General features: G+C 59.8%; 2 protein-coding genes across 4 annotated transcripts; both read right to left on the reverse strand.

Annotated features, from left to right (window-relative positions):
• Nucleotides 1–690: 690 nt before the first annotated feature.
• ZBTB48 (zinc finger and BTB domain containing 48) lies at nt 691–8296 on the reverse strand. 3 transcript variants are annotated; one of them, XM_030879930.3, is made up of 11 exons: nt 8225–8296; nt 6933–7629; nt 6206–6447; nt 3926–4040; nt 3212–3304; nt 2781–2867; nt 2435–2589; nt 1866–2002; nt 1631–1795; nt 1292–1380; nt 691–1193 (listed from the first exon to the last, which is right to left on the reverse strand). In XM_030879930.3, exons 2-11 carry the CDS (start codon nt 7620–7622, stop codon nt 897–899), a joined length of 2070 nt encoding a protein of 689 aa, XP_030735790.1. In that variant the 5' UTR covers nt 7623–7629; nt 8225–8296; the 3' UTR covers nt 691–896. The 3 variants fall into 3 exon arrangements, with proteins under 3 accessions (XP_030735790.1, XP_060139695.1, XP_060139699.1); XM_060283712.2 differs by having other exon boundaries at nt 692–1193; nt 8155–8279; XM_060283716.2 differs by having other exon boundaries at nt 693–1193; nt 3926–4037; nt 8155–8279.
• A 317-nt stretch (nt 8297–8613) lies between these two features.
• TAS1R1 (taste 1 receptor member 1) lies at nt 8614–18308 on the reverse strand. The gene is given in 7 exon segments (XM_030880001.2): nt 8614–9730; nt 10987–11107; nt 11635–11752; nt 11754–11842; nt 12301–13057; nt 15096–15401; nt 17354–18308. Coding segments are annotated over 7 exon segments (2514 nt in total). The 5' UTR covers nt 17545–18308; the 3' UTR covers nt 8614–8798.

Here is an 18308-nt window from a genome sequence, read left to right on the forward strand (position 1 = left end):
CCATGCTGTGAGGGAGCCCAGGCAGCCCATGGGAGGCACCCCGGCCCACGGCCAGTGCCAACTTGCCAGGCACACGAGTGAGCCATCTTGAGAGCGGATCTGCCCCCTGGCCCCGAGGGCGACTCTGGGGTCGTCTGTTACCCGGCAGTGGACTGGAACAGCAGGCTTTCTCATTTAATTCTCGAGCACTGTTACTAATTCCATTAAAAAGTAAGCAAGTGAAGCAGTCAGTCACTTGCCCCGGGTCACAGCTCTAAACAAGAGCTGGGAAGGAATCTGGATGCAGGCAGTGGCCTCCCGAGCCCACACGCTATTCTTCCCAAGGCTGCAGAACCTGGGTACCACCAGGGCCGCTTGCTGTTCTAGGCCTGGCCCTGCCTATGTGCCAAGCCAGCCTCCTGGACAAGCAAACCAAGCTTCTGCCCCAGGGGAAGGTCCTGTCCGTGGTCATGCCGCCAGCCAGGGTCCAGAGCGCGCTTGGCCACAAGCCTGCCTGTCCTCAGGCCCCCAGATCCACTTGGCTGCAGAGTAACGGGGCCCCTGTCTTGGGCCAGCCACCACCGCCAGGGCCCTGGCCACTGGTCCCGGTTCTAAAAGCCACATGGAGAAAGATGAGAGCGCCCTTGGCCAGAGGCTTGTCCCCCAAAGCTACCTGCCCAAGTTTCATTTGGCTGGGGTCTCCCAACACTGGCCGAGCTCTGGGGTGCACGGAGGGTCAGGCAGGACACCGTTTCTTCTAGACGACACGGTGGGAAAGCAGCACCTCCCTGGAGCCCAGGTTCCCGGGGAACAGGCCGCTGGATGGGCCAGAACAATCGAGTCCAAAGCCATGTGGTTTATTGGGGGATGGGGCCAAGTGGGCTGGGGGCCGGGGGGTGTCGGCGAGGCGGGGAGGATTACGTGTCACAGTCCTCGGGGATGGCGGCCGTGATGATGAGCGAGGGCTCCATGACGCCCGGGCCCGAGAAGGTCTCCTCCGCACACAGTCTCTGGCCAGGGAGCTGGGAGGCCAGGCCACCCTGGGCCAGCGACTCCACGATGACCTCAGCCGAGCCCACCTCCAGCTCGGTGGGCGGCTGGAGCGCCACCACCACCATCTTCTCGTCCTCGATGACCAGGTTCCGGAGCTTGCGCTGCCGTGGGTTGTAGTTCTCCACCCGGTCGTGGATCTCCATGTGCCTCCGCAGGTGGGCCTAGCGGGGACGGGCGCTCAGGCTGGGCACAGAGGCGTCTGGGGGAGGGGCTCAGGGGCCGGGGGGCGGGGGCAGGAGGAGGCTGGCCCCAGGCCTACCTGCCGGGTGAACTTGTAGCCGCATTCAGTGCACTCGAACTTCCTGACCCCCTTGTGCCTCCTCACGTGCACGCGCAGCTGCTCCACGGCTGCAGGAGGGAAGGGCCCAGTGTCGGGGCGGGAGCAGGGCTCCAGCCCGGAGAGGAGACACAGCCTGCGGCGGTGGTTCTGGGCCCTGCCAGGCTCTCCGGCGCCACCCTGAGGTCACTACTGCCCAAGGCCCTGGGGAGCCTCCGCCCCTGCCTGCGGGCCAGAAGCTTCCACAGTGGAGGAGCCTGTGACAGCCCCTGTGGCCCTCTCTCCCCAACCCGGGGCTCACCCGGGGCAGGGCCAAGGCACCTTTGAAGGTCTTGCCGCAGATCTGGCAGAAGTGGGGCCGGCCCTCCTGGTGGCGGCTGGCCACGTGCCTCAGCAGGGGCCCCTTCTCCGTGAAGCGCTGCTCGCAGAACTCACAGCTGAAGGGCCTCTCGCCGGTGTGGGTGCGGTTGTGCTTGTCGAGGCTGGCTGCGGGACAAGGTGAGGGCTCAGCCACCGGGCCTTAGCCCCAGGACAGGGAGGGGACGGCCTGCCTCACCTTGGGTGCGGAAGGTCTTGCCGCAGAGGTGGCACTGGAAGGGCTTCTCGCCTGTGTGCGTGCGCAGGTGCATGTTGAGATTGGCCTTCTGGGTGAAAGCGTGGCTGCAGAACTCACAGACGTACGGCCTCTCGTTCCTGTCCAGGTGGGGACACGGGCAGAGGCGTCACCGAGGGAAGCGGCCCCCTTGGCGCCACTGCAGCTGGGAACACAGGCCGGCCTGAGCCTTGGGAATGGGCCCGGGCTGCTGCGAGCTGCCTGGTGGAGAAAGGGCTTGGGCAAGGCTGGGAGAGGAGCACGAGCCCCATCCCAGGAGCCACAGGAAACTGAGAAGCTGCCCAGGGCGGGGGTAGGGGAGCCTGGTCTTGCCTGAAATCCCCTCCCCCGCAGCCTCCATGGCCCAGCAGGCTTGCTCATCCCGCAGGCGTCCCCACCCAGAAAGGCTACAGGCACCAGACTCAGGGTGGGGGGCACTCTGGGGGAGCGGCAGCAGACTCTGCCTTCCCAGGCGGCCCACGGGCCTGGAGGCAGCAGCGGGGCCAGGCCCTGGGGAAGACGGGCCACGCCACCTGTGCTTGGCCTTGATGTGCATCTGCAGGCCGTTTCGGCTCGACGCCCGGTGGCCGCACTCCTCACACACAAAGAGCTTCTCCCCACGGTGCTTGAAAGCCTCGTGCAGCTGCAGTTCCGTCCGGGACAAGAAGCACTTGGCACAGGTGGGACACTAAGGGACAGGGTGAGCAGGGCGAGGGTCAGGAGGGAGGGCCGCCCACAGAACCCCCTGGACCCCTCATGGCGGAAACCGCACTGCCCGCCCACTCTGGACGCGGCCACGGCCGCCTTCACCGTGCTAGTGCCCGGCATCGGAGTGCGCGGCCCCGGTCCTCAGGGCCCTCAGGACGGCCTGGCACGCACCGCGTGGGGCTTAGGCGCTCCGTGCAGCTTGATCATGTGGCTCTGCAGGTCCTTCTTCTGCATGAACTGCTGCGAGCAGGAGGCGCACTGGAAGACAGGCCGCGGTCGCCTGAGGCCCCCAGGCTGCCAGGGCGGGAACCCAAAGGCAGGGCACAGCCCGAGATGCTCCCGACCGGGCGTGAAGGCCACACTGGGGAGGGCCTCTGGTGCTACGCCCACGCCGAGGCTGAGGCTGCCCTCCGCGGAGAGAAACGGCAGCCCTGCCCAAAGATGCGGGAGCACCGGACACGGGGACACGGGGAGGGAGGGCAGGGCTCCTTGACGGCTGGTGAGGGGGAGGCCCCCCGACACCATCCCAGGTAAAGGGCTAGGCGGGAGGGCCCCTGGGGCCGCCCCTCGGCCCCCAGCCATGGGGACAAGCCGAGCCTGACCTTGTAGGGCATCTCCCCCGTGTGGGACACCATGTGCACCCGCAGCTCCATCCTCCGGCGGAATGTCTCCTGGCACACGGAACACGTGAAGACCTGGCAGTGTGAGGGGCAAGCGGGACCGGCGTCAGCGGGGGCCTCTGCCTCGACGACAGCCTCGGCCGAGGCTTCCACTCGCTGCTGGGAAGAGTCTGCCCGGGGTGAGGGGGGGCCGGGGGGGGGCGCTAGGGTGGGAGAGGGCAACACGTAACCTGCTTGCCCTGACGCTGACCCTCGCAGAACGCTGCAAGCCCACCACGCCAGGCTGGGGGCCAGGCCGGGGACGAGGCCGCAGCCTGCAGGTGACAGGCCTCTAGGAAGAGGTGGGGGTTAGCCGCCGAGTCACACGGGCCAGCCAGGGGCATGGGGGGAGGTGGCTAGGTGGCCTTTCTCAGCAGCCATCCCCCACCGAAGTACCCCTTCTCCAAAGCCCAGGGGCCCAGGCAGGCAAACCCAAAATGCCTCCTACAGAGTCCCTCCTGGGCTTGTGCCGCCCGCCCTTGGGACCTGTGTCCCCGCCACATGTGCCAGGAAGTGGACCCGATGATATCCAAGGACCCTGCAGTACTTGAGTTTACAGTCCCGTTTAGGCCAGTCCCCTGGGGGCCCCTCCCAGGTGGCAGAGAGACAGAGGCCAGCATGCCCTGCCCGCCAGGACCCGGGCCGGCCCCCAAGTACCTGTTCCGAGCGGTTCATGCAGTTCCGGGCTTCGTGCTCCAGGAGGTTCTCCTTCCGAAAGTAACATTTCCCGCATTTGGGACACTCGAAGGGTTTCTCCCCAGTGTGTTTCCTGCTGGGAGAAGCCACGGGGGTGTCGGGGCTGAGCGCACCTGCCGCCCTCCCTCACCCAGGCCCCCTCCAGCACCTCTGCTGACAGTGCTGTGCTCCGCGGCAGAGGAAGACTGGACTTGGGCCGACGCCTGAGGCTCTCCACGAGGCTCGGCCAGACACAGCTGGTGAAGCTGCAGGGGTGAGCCCAGAAACCCTCCTCCCTCCTGGAGACTCTGCAAGGGAGGGCACAGCACAGCTCCATGCTGGAGGGGCTGCCCCAGAGCCACAGGCCGATGGGGAGGCCCAGCCGCCAGCATCTCTCCGAAGACAGAAATGATCCCGGGGCCCTGACTCCCTGGAGAAACCACGCAGTCTGCCTGGAGCTTCCATGGGCTCAGCCTTCAAAACCACAGCCAGAATCTGACCACCTCACCTGGCCTCCATGCTACCATCTAGTGCGGCCACGCCATCCCTGGGCCGCTGCCTGGGCCTCCTACCCATCCCGTGCTCCACGCCTACCTCCCGTGGGGTTTCCACTTCAGGAGCCAGACGGGCCCTCAAGTACAACCAGATCGCATCGCCTCTTTGCTCAGAACCCTCTAACGTTGGGCATCTCACCCTGAGAAAGGCCTGGGGGCCTGTGAGGGCACTGCTGGCCTGCCCCTTACCTTGCTGGCCCCCTCCCACCCCAGAGCCTCTGCTCTGGCCCCTCTCTGGCCCAGAGCGCTCTCCCCAGCCATCCATTAGGCAAACGTCTGCACTTCGAGTCTGCTGGATTATCTCCTTTCTTTACAATCGCAACCTGACCCCACCCTGAACTCCCCAGCCCCCTGGCACTGCTGTCCTTTTCTTTTTTCCCACGGCCTTCATCGCACTGCAGAGTCTCTTATCTGGTAGTTCAGGGTCTCATCGCCCTGCTGGAAGGCAAGCTCCACAAGGCCTCTTTGTTCTGCCCACTAAGGTATCCGGTGCGCCCAGCCACCAGGCAGACAGCTCACTGAATGAGCTAAATGAACCCTGACTTCAGAGCCGGGAGTGGCGTGGAGAGAGCTCCGACAACCTGCCAGAGGCCATACACTCCTCTCATCCTCTGCTGCGATACTGTCCTTGTCCCCTGCCCCAAAGACCTCAGGAGGCCATCACCCCTTCCCAGTTCTCAGGGCCGGTCTAGCAGCCTGCAGCCCAAGGTAAGGATGGGGTCGGTGCCTGTACCCAAGTCTTACACTGGGAGAGCGTCCAGGCAGACACAGATCACCCCAGGGTGACTTCCCCTAATGCTCCACTGGCAGCAGCTGCCCCCAGAGCAGGGACAGCAAATGGGCTTCAGCCCCAGTTCCAACTCCATTCGGTCGCTAGTGGCTTCTGAGAGTGTCATACTGAGAAAACATGTATGGCCCAGCCTGGCTTGGCAAGAAATCGCGCCAAGTGATGTCTTGGGCTAAGGAGGGGCAAGACCAGAAGGCGTGTCACCTAGTTGCCGTCCCTGCAGGCCCCGCAGAGAGCAAGGCCCCTGGAGCAGCGCCTTCCAAGAGGATGCTCTGGGATGATGGAAATGTTCCATGTCCGTCCTGTCGATTCGGCAGCTGGGGCCACATGTGGCTGCTGAGCCCTTGAAATGCAGCTAGTGTGACTGAGGAAATGAACTTTCTTAATTTTAATTACTTTGATTTTAAATTAAAATACCTTCGTGTGGCATCTGATTACCTTATGGGACACGGCAGTTTTAGACGAATGGTCTCTCATGCTCTGCTGACACCTCAGAGCTAACCTGTCCCCAGAAATGTGGGTGGCACCAACCCTAAAGATCGACATCTTGGCCCAAAGCCCACACTGCCAGGCTTTAGAAACACCTACAGTCAGGCCACAGCCACAGCACGGGGCCACAGGCTTCTCTCACCCCCTTGGGAAAAGCCAGCTGGAGGTCCATGTTCACAGCATGTGGAACCTGTTACTAAGGTGTCCACAGACCCACTCCGAGCAGAGGGCTCGCAGGAGGGCGAGGAAGAAGGAAGCCAACCAAGGTCAGGTGCTCACTCCCCGAAGGCCAGAGGACGCCAATGCCAGGCGCTCTGTGGGTCTGAGGTGGAGCCCCGGGCCCCTACGCGGCCCAGAAGTGGGGATGCAGGCCCCCTCCCGCAACACGGGAACAGCAGATGGGAAAAGAAAATAGAAAAACAGAACGTTTACCTGTTGTGAACTTTTAGGTAATATTTGCTGAGGAACTTTTTACGACACGTGGGGCATTCAACCGGCACCGCTGTACCTTTTCCGTTCTCAGCAGGCTCGGCTGCCCGGGAACCTGCACTCAGGGCTGGCTCGGCAGCACAGGGCTTTCTGATTACGTTTGATTTCCTCCTGGTCGGCACAGTCTCAGTCTCAGAAACATAATCGCCATCCCCATCATCCTCAACTTGAACCACCACTTCCCACTAGAGCAGAAGAGGCAGCAGGAGGGAGCGAGGTCACCAAATTAATCGGCAGGGGTGCTGGGGACGGATCTACGGGGCAGCCAGCTCCATCCAGTTCCATCCCAAGTCCCAACCCAGGCACATCCCCAGACAGGTCCCTTCACCAGTGACTCTTCCCTTCAGGGTCCCAGGGCAGGCAGCATCCAAATCTCGGGTTTGGAGAGCAGGAGCTCTATTTGTGGGTAACTTGGAAGTCTGCCTGGATTTCACTACCCTGGGAGACACCTGATGCTGCCCACTCGACCCCAAGAAGCTGGCAGCCACGAACACGACTTGCAGAAAGGTCAGCCTGAGGAAGCAGGGTGGAGCTGGCTTCCTACATCTGGAGGAAATCTGTTCTAAACCCACAAAACAGATTCTACCTTAGGGTCCAGATTATCCCGGAAAAGCGTCAGTCTCTCCTCCCCACTCCTGCCTCCCCTGCTCCAGCATCCTGGGCACAGTACCTCGTTACTCCCGCCCTGCAGCTGGACACCTTCAGCCTCAAAGGGCCTTGGGGGCACTCTGCCATCCTCAGGCTCCTTGTTCTCAGGGGGACTAAGCTTCAGAGCCTGCTTGAGTTTCCCACGGAGGAAGGAGGGGTTCTCACTCTGAGGAGGGAGACCAAGCTGGGGCCTCTGGAGGCTGGGACTACCGCTGAGCTCCTGATCCCTGGGGGTTTGACCCAGCGTCCTCGAAACTTCCTCTTCCTCCAAGCTTGCTGGCTCCTTGAGGTGGCTGTTCACATCCCGAGGGGCGGGTTTCCCCAGCCCGCTCTGGCCACTTGGTGCCTGTCCCACTGAGGCTTTGGGCTTGAAGCTCTGGCACAGCTCTACAGCCTCTGGCACCCGCAACTCCCTGGCTGCCAGGAGCACCTGATCCCGGTTTCCCGAGGTGAGGGCGAGGTGGCCAGTGTAGAAAAAGTCCAGCAGGAGGCCAAAGATCTCGGCGAAGCCGGCAGGGAGGACGACACTGCCCCCTGAGCCATCCCCGTAGAGGCTCTGGAAGAAGCGGCTGCAGCAGGCGAGGACACTCCAGTGCGCCTTGAACACCAGACCCCCCACGTCCAGGGTGGCGTCGCAGTACTGGCCCCGCTCCCGCTGCTTGTTGAGCTCCTGCAGGACCCTTACACTGTGCTGGACGAAGGAGCCGTCCATGGTCCGTCTGAAAGGGAGAAAGGCAACAGTGACCCCCTGCCCAGTCCAACCGATCAGTAGTAAGAGAAAGCCCCTGGATCTGAGAAGAGGGTAAGCGAAGGCACACTCTATTCAGTCACATTTATTATAACCAGGGCTTAGATCAAGGTTAGAAGGTGTAAGCTGACACAGGAACGGACTGAAAGCCTCCCTGGGGGCCGGGGCCAAGTAAGCAGCACATATCGGGGGTGGCCAGAGAGTGTGGTGGCGAAGGCGCAGGCGGACTAGGTGGGGACAGAGTCGGGAAGGGTGCTGGTGGGAGGAAATCAAAAGTTTGAGAAAAGAGGCGGGGGACCAGCGCGAACTCATCAGCCTGGCACAGCGAGAGGGCCCGACGCAGGGGAGGGTGGCGGCGGCAGACAGGTGAACGGGGCCCACGCCGCGCCCACACGTCCGGAACGGCCGGGCGGAAGGCGGCCGCGGTCACACTCCGTCAACAGTCACCGCGGCCCACAGCGCCCCTCCCTCGACCCGTTCCTCCCAACCTCCTCACCCGGGCCGGTCCTCCCTAAGCCAACCGTTCCTCCGGCCCCAAGCCAGGTCGCCCTAATAGCCCAACTGACCAACTGCCCCGGCGTTAAGTGCCGGGCCGAGCGTACAGAGACGACGACGCCGCCGCCACCGCCGCCGGACGTGACGTCAGAGCGCGCCGGTCGGGGCTGTATGCCTCGGAGGCGCTAGCCTTTACCTCCGGCCCCTGGAGGCGGTACCACGTAGATAACAGCCAATGGGGTGCAGGGAAAGGCGGGGCCAGCTCCGTTCCCTCGGCGCTGGGCCCGCCTCCTGGGGTTGCCTAGCAACGCCAAGCTGCACGTTGAGTCTACTCCCCGCTCGGAGTCCCGAGGTTCCGGCTGCGGTTAGCCCGGCCGCGCAGCGCCCTCAGGCTTGAAGAGACAGCGCCCTACCCTCGCCCTAGAAAGGAAGCACAGCCAAGACGCACCTTTCACCTCTTTATTGGCAGCCAGCGCAGCCCGGACTGAGCTCTCCCGTGGGCTTACACTTCCCAAGCCAAGGCTGAGGAGCCCAGAGGCCTCCCGGACACCCCAGGTCCTGGGCGCCCCATTCCACCTTCAACCCTGAGAGCAGTGGAGACTTCCAGTCCACCCTGCCCCGGCTTGACCCTGCCGGATCCACTGGTCAGGTGGAGCCACAGCGCCTGGTGTGGTCCTGGGTGGAGGCCTGGAAGTGCTCGGTGCTGTTGAGATCTGGGCGGCACAGGATCGCATAGCACTTGGGGAGGAAATAACCGCTGAAGCCGCCACTCAGGCTGCTCGTCTTGGCCAGCATGTTGACCGTAGGCAGGTGCTTGCCCTGGTAGACACTGGCCATGGTGAAGGAGGCGATCCAGGACATGAAGTTGAGGAGCAGGCTGAAGGTGACACATTTGACCTCGCTGTAGTTCTCTGGCAGGTCCTTGCCCAGGTAGCTGCAGGCAAAGGCGCTGACCTAGAGGAGGCCATTGTAGGCGAAAGCCAGCATGAAGCCCGGTAGGTTAGCCTCTGTTTAGTTAAGCACCGCCAGCTGAGGGAAGGGCTGGTATTCCCTGGGAGGCAGTGGGGTCCACACCGCAAGCCACGTTAGACAGATAAGCAGCTGGGTTGTTGAGCTGATCACCACCAACGGGCCAGCACTGTGGTTTTGGACCCACGCACGGAAGGAGGTGGGTACCTTGGCAGAAAACTTGAAGATGAACACAAGTTGGAAGGAGCGGATCGTCAGGCAGGACAGGAAGATGGCAAAACCAAGGGCAAAGAGGCCTTCGCGCAGCAGGCATGTGGGCAGAGTGGGCTCCCCAAAGAAGCCATAGTGGCCGCAGCTGCCCCCCGCCAGGGAGCCCAGCATGAGGAAGCACAGCCGGCCTCCAGCCGACCTCACCACAGGCGTGTCTAGGTGCCAGGCAAACAGGCCAGCAGTCCCAGCCACGAGCAGCAGCAGCTGCGTATTAGCTGCCAGGAGCACCCAAGAGATGGGCTCATGCCAAGTCAGAAACACCACGGTGCATGGGAAGCAGGTCTGGCTTCTCTCGGGTGCCCACTCTTCTTTCCCACAAGGTTGGCAGCTGTAGGGGTCTGGAAGGGAAGGCAGAGAGGGTTCCTGAGAGTCGGGTGAGCATAGCAGGAATGGGGAGGGGAAGGGAGGCCGTGCAAGCCCCCAAGGTTCTGGGAGGGCTGTAGCACAGGAGCTGCGCTCTGCCAGGCACAGCAAGATGGCGGTAGCCCTGGGTGAGGGCCCCCAGGCCAAGTGTTTCCTCAACATGCCTGTGTTAATTACAGATTGTGGAGACACCTGGATCGGTTCTGTGTGGCTCATGGTCCCATGAAACCCAGAAGGGGTTTGCAAACCAAGAGGTCGTAGAGAGGGCCTTAACCCACATAACCTTGAGGCTATGATCCAATGTGAGCAGCCAGCCCCAAAGGAAGGGTCTTTTCGTCTCTCCCCAGCACTCCCACTAGCCAAATCCACCTGCCTGAGCTGCCGCTCTGTGGTTTCTCTGAGTTGACTCTCTCAGGAAAGAAGAGATACATTCCCACGCCCGCAGAGACAGTAAAAGGAAGGCACGTGGCCCCTGGAGTCCATCTCTGGGCTGAGCCCTTAGCTACCTCTGTTTGCTCTCTGGTCTTGACCTTGCATCACTGGGTAGAGTATGCTTTTTGTCCTGCTGCAGACATGCTAGTATCTGCATTCAGGCCAAGCTCTTCAAGGTGTCAGCTGTCACTGGCATAGACAACAGAAGGGACTTCATACAGATAACATGGGAGGGCACAAAGGGAATGATAGCCACATCTGTTTGGATAAAGAGGTTGAATTTAGGGGGACTTCCCTGGTGGTCCAGTGGTTAAGAATCTGCCTTCCAATGCAGGGAACACGGGTTTGATCCCTGGTCAGGGAACTAAGATCCCACATGCTGCGGGGCAACTAAGCTCACATGCTGCAACCACTGAGCCCACATGCCACAACTAGAGAGAAGCCCATGGGCCACAACGAAAGATCCGGCATGCCACAACTAAGACCCAATGCAGCCAAAAACGAAAGAAAGGAAGGAAGGAAGGCAGGAAGGAAGGAAGGAAAGAAGGAAGGAAGGAAGAAAGAAAGAAAGAAAGAAAAGAAGGAAACTCAGCTACATATGAGGCCTTCAACTGCTTGTTTCTTTCTGCTTGATCAGAATTCAGTCTGATGGAAGGTGTCCCCCAACCTGTCCCTAACTGGCAGCAAAGTGACCAGGGCCCTGGTTCTGCACATGTGTGGCCCAAGGGAGGTCCTTTCTTCTGCTCTACAGACCCTAGGAGTGCTGGGTGGCTCGCCCACTCATCACTGGGTCACTCACCACTCTTGTTGAGGAAGGTCCCGGACTCACAGAGCACACACTCGAAGCAGCAGTGGTGGAAGCCCATGATCACTCTCTGGTCCCCTTCAGGACAGTCGCTGGAACACACAGACTGAGGCACCTGCAAGAAGCCACAGGCTAGGGGCTTCCCTGGTAGCGCAGTTGTTGAGAGTCCGCCTGCCGATGCAGGGGATGCGGGTTCGTGCCCCGGTCCAGGAGAATCCCGCATGCCGCGGAGCGGCTGGGCCCGTGAGCCATGGCCGCTGAGCCTGCGCATCCGGAGCCTGTGCTCCGCAACGGGAGAGGCCACAACAGTGAGAGGCCCGCGTACCACAAAAAAAAAGAAGCCACAGGTGCTCTGCAACCATGCGGAGGGGCCCAGCTCAAGGGACACTCGTTCTTAGGATGGAAAACTGGATCTCTGGGCATCCGCCTTCGCGGATTACTCCCAGGGCAGAGCCCCTGGTTGTGTGAACCAGTGACGACCGGGCGTCTGTCCGTGAGCCTGTGGAGCTTCCCTGGCAGGGCTGGGGAGAGTCATAGTGGCCTGATACCTGGGATCCCCTCTCCTGCTCTGTGTCAACCTTGTCCCTGTGCTCCAGGCTGCCTGTCAGGCAATCACCTGGTGAGTGACCATGTCCCCATTACCCAGTTGTCCTTTCCATGCCACCGGATTTTGATCGTATTTATGTCTAGCCAAACTGGAGACCAAAAGGAGGAGCCGACGACCCTGAAGGTCCAGTTGGGGCCACTCCAGCCCCAGGCAATTATAACTGCTGAGGGGGTCGCCATTGTCCTTAAATGTCACAATGTCCTTTTGTAAAAGGAAATTCACCTTGAGGATCTGCTCCAGAAGCTGAAACAAACAGGGATAACTGCGCTGCCATAGCTGGCACAGGCTGCTCCTCCAGGACCCGCTGGGACCCAGACGGCCCAGGGAGCAAGTGCGTGGGGCCTTGCTGAGCTTCCATCTGGGTGGTTTCAGCCCATCTGGAAGTTCTGGTCCCTTGCTCAGGCTCTCTCCCCTCCTAGGAGGCCCCTTCACCCTCCTATCCAGCCTCCTGAGTGAGAGGAAGTCTCTAACAAAGGAGCCCTTTGCAGAGGTTTCAAGCCCTGGGTCTGAGGCATGGTGGGTGGGAGGGGCCACAGTTCAGAGAACAGAAGACTAACACAAGCCTCAGAGAAGGAATCGGCCTCCAGTCGGGGGCCTTTGTCCCCGACCCCTTGCATTTAGGGTAGCCGAAGAGGAACCGCTCTGCTTGCCTCAGGAAAGCACCCTGATACAGGGTGCCAGTGGCAGGTTAAGTGCCTTACCTGCCAGGGGTAGACCCAGCCTCTGGAACAGACTCCAGAGGCGCAGCCCAGGAGCTGGTGGAGGCTGTGAGCCACGGCCTAGACAGCCTGGTACGTGTTGTAGGCGGAGCTCACGGAGAATGCTCCAAGTGTGGGCATCTTCTGTGCCGTGAAAGCCCAGCACTCTCTACAGAGCTGGTTGCTGCTGCACCAGGAGCCCCTGAGGCAAGGCCCAAGGGCTCCTTTGTCTGCCCAGACATAGGGCTCTTCAAACTCCTTCAGGCCGGGGACACGCCTCTGTGGGATGGCCACACCCAGCACTGTGCCGTTGCCCCAGATCCCAGGCACGTTGCTGATGTGTCTGGAGATGGCCCAGTCTTCTGAGGCGATCCACACCTCGGCAGTCAGCTTGGCCAGCACCACGGACTCAAAGAACACCCTGGCCAGCTGCCTGCCGGAGAAAACGACCACGACCGCGGTCCTCGCTCGGGCCAGGCAGTGTATCACGCTCTGCATCCTCTCATCGCCCGGCTGGGTAGAGAAAGGCACAGTGTCCTTGAAGGCAACGCAGATGCCCTGCTGGGTGGCCTGGTCCTCCAGCGCCTGCACCCCTAGCTGCCCGTAGTCACCTTCACTGCCCACCATGGAGATCCAGACCCACCCGAACCTCCGAGACGGCAGCATCAAGATCTCCACCTGGCGCTTATCACTTGGGATGGTGCGCAGGAAAGAGGGGCAGAGCCGCTTCACGCTGAGCATCACGCTGCTGGCATCAGAGCTGACCTGTGGGGTTCAGTTCAGCAAGTTCTGTGGCATCAGCCTCGAATGAGGGCCCCCCCCCAGTGCCAGCCCTGTGCTGGGCGCGGGGACACGGGGAGGATGGAGACAAGGTCCTGGCCCAGGGTCTCAAGCAGAGCACCACTTGACACACGAGGCTAACAGGTTACAAGTCAGGTAGGGAGTAGGTCCCCAGGGAGACTTCTGGGAGAAGAATGGGAATCTGTCCTGTGGACAAAGGGACCACAGCCGCATGCAGGGAGTGAAATGGGGGGTGTGTGTGTGTGTGTGTGTGTGTGTGTGTGTGTGTGTCCCTTCAGGGACTTCCACTCGGCTGGAGTTCAGATCCAGGAAGAAAGAGAGCCTGAGCAGGTGTGTCTGGTCAGGGTGGGAAGCCTTAGCCCCCTGCTGGGGGGCTGGGGCTTTATCCCAAGGCCTCAGGGTTTAGGCAGGGAAGTGACATCAGACTTGTGTTTTAGGATCTGTGAGGAATCTCTGATCTCTGATCAGTGAGGAACGTGTTTAAAAAGGCTCAAGGCCAGGCGAATTCCCTGGCTATCCAGTGGTTAGAACTCCAAGCTTTCACTGCTAAGGGTGCAAGTTCCATCCCCGGTCAGGGAACTAACAACAACAACAAAAAGGCTCAAGGCCAGAGTCACAGAGAACTCCTAGGACCTGATGGAATCATCTAGATGAGAGGGGAGGGCGGTCAGTTAAAGCTGCATCAGTGGCCATAGAGAAGAAGGGACAGCTGGCAGCGGTGAGGGCCCCCTCCCCCACCGACCCGGCAGAGGCCGTGGAGATGAGCTAAATGTAGGGGCAGGGAAGGGAGTGAAGGTGGGACTGCAGGGTTTCTGGCTTCCCTAGAGACAGACACTCTGCCACACGGGCCAGGCAGGGGATGCAGGAAGACAAGAGGCTTGCGTTACGTGGGGAGGGAAGTTCATCTGGGGGCCTGCTGGGTCCATGAAGTGGAGACGCTGGGCGCTGGGCGAGCGTCTGGAAATCAGGCTGGTGCTCAGGGGTCAGAAGGAAGGTGGAGACAGGAAGTTCAGCCCTGTCCTCGGCCTGCCTGGGAAGGGGAGGGGTCTGCCCTAGGGAGTCACCGCCTTCTCAGAGGAGATGGGGGCCGGTGGTGGGGGCAGAATTCTCTAAAGGAGACCAAGAAAGAAGTGCCCCAAGTGAAAGGGTCATAAATGCTAAGGGAAAGTGTCAAAATGGCCAAATGGAGGGACTTCCCTGGCTGTCCAGTGGTTAAGACTGGAAGCTCTCAATGCAGGGGGCATGGGTTCGATCCCTGGTCGGGGAGATAAGATCCCGCATGCTGAGCAGCATGGGGCCAAAAAAAAAAAAAAAAAAAAAGATCAAATGGATTAAAGGCCACCTACTGGGCCCTGCACCAGCCCACCTGAGCAAGACGGTCCTAGCCACCTGAACCACGTCCAGTCCCTACCCAGCTGCACCTTCCAGCACCGGCTAGAAGGGCAGAGTCCAGGGCAGCGGAGGGAGGAGTCAAGGCAAAGAGGGAGAAGCAAAGAGGAACAGAGGACTCTTCGGAGAAGCCTGCATGGAAGCAGGGCAGGGTCAGCCAGGTCTGAGAGGAGAAGCGCCTGGAGGGAAGAGGAGGAGGACAGACAGACGGGCAAGCGTGTGGGTGGGGGAGGAGGCCCAGGGAGAGGTCGATGGATGAGCAGAGTAGGGGAAGGACGGGGCTGGCCCGCACAGGGACAGATGCCACACCTCTGAGCCTGAGTCTGGGGGGCTGGGAAACAAAGGGTGTTCAGTTCTGCACAAAGGTGATAGGACAGCGGGAGGAGAAAGAAGGGCAGAAGTTTCCGAGGAGAATGGATTTTCCAGTGAGCACTGAGGCAGGGAGACCTGGAAGCGGCGCTTGGACAGGAAGGAATGCCAGGCAGGTGACTAACGAGCAGTGACCGCCCAGGAAGTCCAGGCTGGCCTCAGGCATGGCAGCTCCTGCCCACCCACCCCAGCCCACATTGGACTTGGCAGGAGGGGAGATGCGCGAACTGCCAGGGCGCCAGCTTATCAGGGGCATCAGGAAGGGGCTCAGCAGGGCTGCAGTGGTGGCAACATAGTTGCTGGCGTCGGGCCCAATCACCGCCACAATCGCAGGGGAGTAGTGGGCAGGGTCTCCTTGGCTCTCCACGTAGCGCGTCCCTGGCGGGCTCAGCGTGGCAAACACGTTGGCTGACTCCGAGCACCCGTCGTACGGCTTGTACCCCAGGGTGACGTTGGGCAGCAGGGCGGTGGAGTTGTTTATCTCCTCGATGCCAAACTGCATGGCCTGGAAGAGGTGGTAGCCGTGGCCATTGAAGGTGCTAGGCCTGTAGGGAAAGCCAGGCTGAGAGCTGAAAAGGCCAAAGGCCCTGCTGAGACCCTCTGGTCTCCTGGAACCCCAGGCTTGGGGGGTAGAAAAGAACCTCTGAGGCCATCTGTTCAGCCCGCTACAACCATGACCTCAGTGTGGACCCTGTGGCACACATGGTTCTGTTGACAGGCCTTCGGAGAGGTAGGGGGCAAATTGGAGAAATACACATACCATGCCCACCTCCCCCCAAACAAGCATGTTAGCACTGAAAGGCTCCCAAGTCCTGTAGGAGAGAAACCTGCTATATGAGTCAGGGTTCTCCAGAGAAACAGAACCAAGATGAGATGCATACATACATACACAGAGAGAGAGAGGGAGAGGGAGACAGAGTGAGAGAGAGAGCAAACAAGAGAGGTTTGTTTTAAGGAGTTAGCTCATGGGATTATGGGGGCTGGCTAGTCTGGGATTTGCAGGGCAGGCTAGAAATTCCCACGAGACTTTATTTTGCAGTCGAGGCTGAGGCTGAAGGTGGAGTTCTTTCTTTTTCCAGGGACCTCCATCTTTTAAGGTCTTCAACTGTTTGGATGAGGCCCACCTACATGATGGAGGGCAATCTGCTTTACTCAGTCTATTGATTTAAACATTAACCACATCTATGGGAATTCTCTGGTGGTCCAGTGGTTAAGACTTCACCTTCCAGTGCAGTGGGTGTGGGTTCGATCCCTGGCTGGGAGCTAATGTGCCACATGCCTCACGGCCAAAAAAACCAAAACGTAAAACAGAAGCAATATTGTAACAAATTCAGTAAAGACCTTAAAAATGGTCCGCATCAAAAAAATCTTAAAAATAGACAAATATTAACCACGTCTCAAAATACCTTCACAGCCACATCTAGACTGGTGTTTAACCAAACAACTGGGCACCAGGCCCTAGCCAAGTTGACACATGGAATTAACCACGGTCCATGCTTAACCTTGTTTAACTAGTACTTTTCACTGGGACGCTCATGCCTGTGATGAGGGCCTGTGTTCCTCATGGCCTCTGGGAAACACCGACAAGGGCGCCCTGGGGACATGACTCAGCCCTCCCTGGAGAGTGTGCCAGCCTGTTCCCTTTCCCAGCCTCTCTGCTTGTTGCTAGGCTCTCCCATCCTTCCTATCACTTCTGTCCTTGAGTCGCTGGAAGGAAATGCAGTACCTCCTGCCCGTGACAGCCCTTCAGTTACCTGAAGCCGGTGTTCATATGTCTCCTCCTCAAGTCTTTTCTTCCCAGGCTCCCACCTGTAGCTCTCTGGGCCAGTCCTCCTGCGCCAGGCTTTCCAGAACCTTCCTCCTGGGCTGGCTGTCAGGTGTGCTTCATGTTTCGGGCATCCTACTGCTGAGCCATGATACCTTCAAGCTGCCCAAATCTAACACTTGTATGGATGGCAAGAAACTATCTTCTTTATAAGAAAAGCCGTTGTTTTTTCTACCTAGACTGTTGACTTCATGAAGACACCAACCTAATTTATCTTTGCTAAGCTCCTGAAGCATCTACTGCTGTGTGTTCCCACATGGGGGGAAGCCTCCCCTGGAGGACTGTACTTGCCATCTGGGAGACTAAGGAGTGTGAACTTGGGGAGGAATGGGGTGGGGGAGGAGACGGAGGAGGGGAAAGGCCATGCTTGCTTAATCCTTGCCATCTAGTTACATCACAAAGCCAGGAAACAACAGGCATGGAATTAAAAGACAAAGGACTCTAACAGCCAGGGTAAAAGGACATATTACAAAGTGGAAACTGTATTACAAGGTGCCAGGGAAGGGGCTAGCTAGCACTTGAAGGTGGCGCCTGCAGGTTGGGTAGGGACTGGAGGCAGCTCAGACGGTCACCCCAGAGGCAGAACGGGCAGGGTCTTGCTGAGGGGGGCTGGCAGAGGGCCCCTAGGCATGGGCCCCCCCTAGGTGACAGTTCTGCTGACCCCTCACTCACCTGTCACAGAAGGTCACTGTGGGTCTGCATCTCACCCCTAGATGGTCACTGTGGAGAGGAAACTGGCCCGCAAGCAGGTAATCCCCAGGGAGGCTGAAGTCAGAGGAGGACGCGGTGCCGTGGCAGCTGAAAGCCCAGCAGCAGGAGAGGAAAAGCTGCAGGCCGATGAAGCGCGCCCCCCAGAGTAACATGCTGGCCAGACCTCCCTGCACCTGGCATGGCCGCGCCGCGCCCTGGGACCAGGCCGGGCCGTTTAACTAGAATGGTCGGCAGCTGCCCATGCTTCCCAGTTTCATGCCTTTGAAAGGGGTGGGACTGGAACCCAGTTATAGGAAGCGGGCTGTTTGCCTCCAGCGTCTGGGGCTGCAGTCCTCCTCAGGAACCGGGCAGGGTAAAGGCACAGGTGCAAACCAGGTGGCACCCACTGGCCCTTCCTCTGGACGGTTGTGGGTTCTGTCCTTGCACTGCTGCCTGTGGCTTCACCTGGCTCAGAAAGAGAGCCCTGGTATTTGGGGGCGGGCAGAGGAAGGCTGGAACACATCTTCTCTGGGGGCCTTGAGGAACAGGGTGTGGAAAGTTGCTCTCTGGGAGCTGAGGATTTTAAAACCTTTTACCTGGGCCTCAGTTGACCCAGTGAGACAAGGCTTTGAGTTAAACTTGCAACTCCACACACCCACCCCAGTCCTCAGTATCCTGAAATTGAAATTCTGAGTAAATCATCCCGATTTCGCCTTGTTATAAACAGGGTTGCTCCCTTCAGCTCAAAGACAAATGCATGCAAATAGACTGGTTTTGTTTAAAACGTCAATCCTGGAGCTTTCTCTGCAGGAAAAAAAAATCCTAGGTGGATTTCCGGAGAGGTGGCCTTGGACTCAGGGTATCTGACTTTCCCTCTCCAGGCAGCCGGGGTGGGGCTTTTGCATAATGTAAATGGAGCCTTCGTTGGGACACCCGG

The sequence above is a fragment of the Globicephala melas genome, chromosome 1 (genome assembly GCF_963455315.2).
Source record: "Globicephala melas chromosome 1, mGloMel1.2, whole genome shotgun sequence".
In the NCBI taxonomy this organism is placed as follows: domain Eukaryota; kingdom Metazoa; phylum Chordata; class Mammalia; order Artiodactyla; family Delphinidae; genus Globicephala; species Globicephala melas.

What these genes read in the sequence shown, in the direction of transcription:
- ZBTB48 (XM_030879930.3), bottom strand. Translation starts at nt 7,622, where the DNA reads ATGGACGGCTCCTTCGTCCAGCACAGTGTAAGGGTCCTGCAGGAGCTC. An exon ending in CACATCAAGGCCAAGCACAG is followed by an intron (nt 2,003 to 2,434) that starts GTGGCGTGGCCC and finishes CCACCTGGACAG; the next exon opens with GAACGAGAGGCCGTACGTCT. An exon ending in GCTACAAGTTCACCCGGCAG is followed by an intron (nt 1,194 to 1,291) that starts GTAGGCCTGGGG and finishes CGTCCCCGCTAG; the next exon opens with GCCCACCTGCGGAGGCACAT.